We start from the raw sequence: 5,824 nt of genomic DNA, 5'->3' as shown, positions 1-5,824 counted from the left end.
TGTTCCTTGACAGAACTCGGTGGTGGAATGAAGATGGAAGCTTCATGCACCAAAATATACGTGTAAAACACACCTAGTGTCCCTAGCCTCAGTCCCAAGACCTTACACACCTTCAAAAATGGTGAGAGCTAGCAGGGAATGAGGATGATTGAGAGGAAGAAGATGTGTCTTATGAGAAAGAAATAATCTCCTCACATAATCACTCTAATAGCATAGCTTAGCTTAGTAATTAGCATGTTAGAGGAGATGAGCATGGCGTTGAAGCTTGGCTCTTGGTTGGATTTGCATTCCATAGCCAAGAGTTGTTGGTGTAGGCCTCTACTTCTCAATGCTTGGAGAAGGAGATGGAGTGATTCTTGCACACATGATTTGTGTGTGTGTGTGTGTGTGTGTGTGTGTGTGTGTGTGTGTAGCAATGTGTTGGTAAAAAATGCATCCCTCTCTCTCTTCTTGGTCGACCCCTCTTGCCAATTACTCTTGTTGGCCTCTCATTGGCTCCTGCAAGCTTAGCCAATCACAAATTAGAAGCATAATTGATATCCTTGTGACATGTGTCCCCCTTTCCTCTTTTGTGAGAGATTTAGGTAATTAAAATACTTTATTAAACTCTCATTGGACCTTTTAGTCTTCTGGCCAATAGGAATCAGGCAATCCATTGGGTTGCTTGATACTCATTGGACCCCTTGGTAAATTGTCCAATAGTCTTCTGGGGAACTTAATTTCTATTGGTTCTATCAAGCATTTTAAAATTAATTATACTAATTTTACGCTAGCCTAATTCTCATTGGTCCACCTCTATGGCCATCCAATAGGATTTGAGGGAAGATTGGGGGTAAGTGGCCTAGGAGTCTACCATGTGTCCAGTATTCCTTTTGAGGGAAGCTTTGGAGTGTGTGTGTGTGTGTGTGTTTCTCTCTCCCCCCCTATTCTTAGGGCTCGCCCCTTGATAGGGATGTAAGAAGACTTTTGAGTCTTCCCACCACCATCCAATTTTCCTACCTTTGACTGTTTGGACTTTTTAATTAAAATTTTGGAACCTTAGCCTATGGAAGTCTTAATGAAGCTAGACCTTAGGTCTTTTAAGCTCCATTGATGCACATTGCTCTTTTGCAGACTGTCCCCCTTTGGATCCCTATTTTTCCTCCTTTGGATCCCTACTCAGACCGGTTTGGCAATCTTACCAACATTCTAGCTTTTACTCCCCTGGTACCTCCCCATATTAAATGATCAATTTAACATGAGAAAATCATTTTGAAGAATTAGATATTAGTTTTTATGACAAATTTTCACTTGCAATCAAGCTACAAATCATTGTGATAGCATAAATTGAGTTAATTTATAGTTTTTATGTATTGTGTTGTCCTCATCGTGAAGATCAAGAGCTGTAGCTGAACATGCCTTGTGTAATCGGTTTCTACCTACCTTGTCACCCATTTAGTTCAAGTCGCGTATTGATGCACCCATGAGAAATTGTACAAATTAAGGTGTAAGTGACCCAAATGAGGTGATATTTACTAAAAGAACAATGTCTTTTATTTTCTTGAGTCAATGGATTAAGTAAGCTCTTTGCCAAAAAGCAAAGAATCAAAAAGTAGCACTTGATTGATGTACGAATATTAGAACTATGAATGTTAAAAAAGTGCGGCCCACAATTACACAAGGACATTAAATCTTTATCCAAATAAAGGCTACAATCTATTAAAAAAATTAACCAAGCCTTGCCATGGTAGCCACTCCCTTCTCCCTTTGGTCTCAGTGCCTAGCAAGGAGTGATGTTTTTGTGTTTTCATCAAGCATGCTAAACTTTGCCATCATGACTCGAGGAAGTAGAGGAGTCACATTAGGAAAAGATTTGGACTCTCACAGGGGCCCTATAAGGAGGTTCGAGTTTGTCTCTCTTGTCCAAAGTGGGCAATCCGGTGAAATACATAAACGCTTTGCCAAAACCCTATTAACCAACATATTATTGGGAAGATCTTAGAAAGTAGGTTCTAAATCCCCAAACTCTGAAAACTTTGGAGTTGATTTGTAGAAGTTATGGCCTCCCCACTGAAGCTGAAATGTGGGAAGAGATTCCATTTATAAGACGGAGTTGTTACATCAAAAAATGGAATCTTCTAGAATATAGGAATCTGATCGTATGCTATATATCAATGGACAGATCTCGATGAGTACATTCTAAATCCAAAAGGTCCGACAAATTTTGATTTCATTTGTAAAAAACTTTACCGTGTGCCCATTTTGGACAAGAGGGAGCAAGTCAAAGTCCTTATAGGGCCCCTTTGAGAGTCCAAATTTTCCCTAATGTGACCAATAGTTTAGAGAATGTGTTCCTCTCAACTTCGCCCAAGGTTCGCTTTGTTTAGTTTTGTGAATGTGTTCCTCTACGCTTGCTCCATTTTTCCATGGTCAATTTTTAGAGTCATTAATCTAATTGTCACCAAGCTATAGAAGCTCTAGGTGAAATAAGGCCTCTATCACACAAATGGATGTGTGTGAGAATAAGGGCATGGCAACAGGTGATTTGTAGAAGACGTTGTTAGAAACTCCTCAAAATCACCCAGAGCACACCCCTTGCCCATCACTACTCCATGGCAGACATTCGCAAAAACTGTGGCACGAGTGCAGGTGACATGGTTTGAGCCTTCAACATCGTCCGTCTCAGGTGTATGCCCGTTCACAACGTTTGAGCGAAAAGTTTAAAAAACAAACCTTGTCTGGTCTTTGTGACAGCCAAGCTGCCCAAAGTCATTTGTGTTGAGCCCCATCTGCCGTGTGCGTCTAAATGGGGCTTAGCTCCAAGAAGGATGACACTTTCAGTAAGAGAAAATCCGCATTAATGTTGCCCCCCTTGCTCAACTCTGTCGTTTTCGGTAGAGTTGGATATTACCCCCGTCTGGAGAGAAAGAAGATGCGAGTGCCCAAGCCAACGAGAAACAGATTTGCTGATGTGCGCTCCACCCCTACCACTCTTGCGTGCGAATCTGCTCTAAATGTAGCTCCAGGATAAAACTATGGGCGGGAACTATTTGCATGTGCGAGAGTCGATGTCTTATTTTGTGACCTTAAGGTGGGCGATTGAGACGCAATGAATGGATCTTTTCGAGACTGTGAAAGGTGGGGACATAATTGGCAAGGGGACCTTACTCCAGGATCTTGTGACCTTACCGTGTATCTTTTCAAATAAAAATAATAAAGTGTGGAGTTTTTATGCTATTATGTTTTTGTATCCGGCACATACAGACTGTCCAGCAAGAGGTCGCATTAGAAGGGCCAACAAGCCTTTCCGGAAACGGTCGTCGGTCATTCAGATGCCAGGTGGTTGGATGACTGACAAATGGCAAGGCGTGAGCCAACCGGGAATCAGTGTCGGGGCCAACTAGAGGCTGGAGAGTGCTCAGTGGGCAATGGACACCACTCCCACTTGGGCGCAAAAAAAAAACAAATTTCTATTATTATATTATTTGCTTTATGCTTTCCTTGGTTTGTCCCGTGGCCGTACCCCCGGTCTCCTTCCTCCACCAACGAGCCTCTCAGGTTTGCTGCACACAGAGGCAGTCTTTTAGGGGCAGCACCTGCGAGTTGCAACTTGCCCTTCTAAGAACCGTCCCCCAGGGCCCCCACAAAAAGCACGTCCAAACATAAACTAGCTCCTCCTCGATCCCCTTTCACACGTATTTCTGGCTCTGCGGCTCGTCCCAAACAGGTAACTGCCTCAAAATTTTGGAGTGGTGGACAGGCAAGCTTCCCAGCCCCCCACTCTCTCATACACCTTTTGGCCGCTCAAATCGTCCGGACGCTTTGCACGATCTGCTCTACTTGCTCTTTCTTCCCATGTATACGCAGCGGGCGCACCAGCAGCTTTGTACATGGCGGGTTCCGGTGTCCAAGACGTCCTGGAAGCAGAGTACGCGCAGTGGCTGGAGGGGCAGGAGAGGATAATAGTTGAGCTTGGGCGGGCTCTGCGTGCAGAGGGCCAGGGGTCATCACAGGATGATGAGACACTCGCGCAGGCAGTGCACAGGGCTGTGCAGCGCTATCATGACTTTACAGGAACAGCAGCTGTGGCACAGCGGCAGCGTAATTTGGTGGCCTGGCCGGCAGTATCTGCAGTGGAGAGGGTGTTCATGTGGATGGGGAGCTTGCAGCGCCCTTCGACGGCGTTTCAGCTGCTATACGCGTTGATGGGCCACCAGATTCAGACAGAGCTAGAGCAGCTTTTAGAACTGGAAAACGCAGACGATGGGCGGCCAGCGTCGCTCGCCTCACTGTCCGCTTTGCAGCTGAGCCAGCTGAACAAGCTGCAGACTAGCACGGTAGAAGAGGAGGATCGCATCGAGCGGGAGACAGCCAAATGGCAACAGAGTCTGGCCGATCAGCCTTTCAAATTCAGCGGCGAGTTCACGCGGGCCCCAACCTTGCCAAGTTGGGATGAGGGTAGCAGCACGACGCAGGACAACTCTGTCCTCGGACAGAAAGTGGCAGCCCTGCAGGAGCTGCGCGTGCAGGCGGACGCACTTCGCCAGTCCACTTTCGACAAGGTGCTAGAGCTGCTTCACACGGCGTACCAGAAGGCGCAGTTCTTGTTGGCATTCGCCAAGCTGCAGGTCGCTCTTCGGAGATTGGGCCGCAATAACGTACCGCCATTGTCAAGGTTAGCCGCTGTTTTATCATTTTCTACCTTCGAATGTGCATATCTGGTGTGATCATAACCTAATGCACCTTGCTACTGATCCTTGCTGCATTATCTGAACTATGATTTAACCTAATCTACATTATCTGGTGTGAGAGTATGGGGGTACCCTACCAACCTTCCCTTGTGACGGTGTGGCAGGGGTGTGTAGTCGGAGTACTGGACCCGTCCGGACAGCATTCTTTTGGTTGTGCACGGTCAGCAGAAATTGACAGTATAAATTCATGGCGCTATATATTTAAACTCGCCACAAGCTAAGTGCTTTCATCCTTCTCGGCAGCTAGATATTTGCAGTTATGATAATTTTTACTGCTACATATGTTCGATTTTCCACCCCATTTTCACCAATTTACATCATGGTAGAATGATTTTCTGTTAAAGTTTATGATGCAATATCTTGATTCGTTGTTGAGTAAATACCTACGTGTTGTCTTCGTAGAGACTGCATATATTCCACTCTAAAATTACTTGCTACGAGAGCTACACTCGACCCTATACTAGACTTATGTCCAAGAAATAGGGTATCCAGGATAGATTGTACTAGATGCGGCCGGCCGCCTTCGGCGGCCTTTCTCTCTCCCCCTCTCTCCCTCTTTGTTGAGTGCAAGGGTTTTTTTTTATAGTTTTGGATTTTAACCTTCAGGTCGCAGATTGCGACACGTGTAAAGTTCTGCCCCCTCTGCCATATTATGCTAGTAGATATAGTGCTTGGGTAGAGTGCCTTACAATTCCTGGGTCAACATTCCAAAACAAGCCAATAGCCTAGCAACCCATCCACCTTCTGATGTATAATCTAGTTCTTGGGAACTTGTGCAGACTTTTTACATCAATAGGATGCCTGAAGTATCATCCTTTTCTACAATAGAGCTTTAAGGTCTCTTGGGCTACTTTTACAACTCTACAAAATGTCTTTTTGTAGGTATGATGCAGTCTAGTATTAGGATAGTATAGAAAATGTCCCATGTGTTGAAGTCCGTGGGACACATCATGTCCTCTCTCATCAGTGTCTTGGAGTAGCATAATCACACTAGACTTGGGATAGTATAGAAACTCTCCCATGTGTTGAAGTCCGCAGGAGACATGCATGTCCTCTCTCATTGGTGTCTCGGAGTAGCATAATCAAAGAAGCAC

The 5,824-nt window shown here is 45.1% G+C and overlaps 1 protein-coding gene across 1 annotated transcript; it reads left to right on the top strand.

The window, feature by feature from the left end:
- The first annotated feature begins 3,536 nt into the window (after positions 1-3,536).
- Positions 3,537-4,959, top strand: LOC147450270 (protein DOG1-like 3). The gene is made up of 2 exons (XM_086520685.1): positions 3,537-4,654; positions 4,835-4,959. The coding sequence occupies exons 1-2, from the start codon at positions 3,870-3,872 to the stop codon at positions 4,842-4,844; spliced, it is 795 nt and encodes a 264-aa protein (XP_086376811.1). The 5' UTR covers positions 3,537-3,869; the 3' UTR covers positions 4,845-4,959.
- The last annotated feature ends 865 nt before the right edge of the window (positions 4,960-5,824 follow it).

Source organism: Adiantum capillus-veneris, chromosome 9 (assembly GCF_014529385.1).
Source record: "Adiantum capillus-veneris isolate H3 chromosome 9, ASM1452938v2, whole genome shotgun sequence".
Taxonomy (NCBI): Eukaryota; Viridiplantae; Streptophyta; class Polypodiopsida; order Polypodiales; family Pteridaceae; genus Adiantum; species Adiantum capillus-veneris.
Note: the sequence above shows the minus strand (reverse complement) of the source record. Positions and strands in the feature narration are given on the sequence as shown.

Coding starts and splice junctions, on each gene's coding strand:
- LOC147450270 (XM_086520685.1), top strand. CDS start 3,870: ATGGCGGGTTCCGGTGTCCAAGACGTCCTGGAAGCAGAGTACGCGCAG.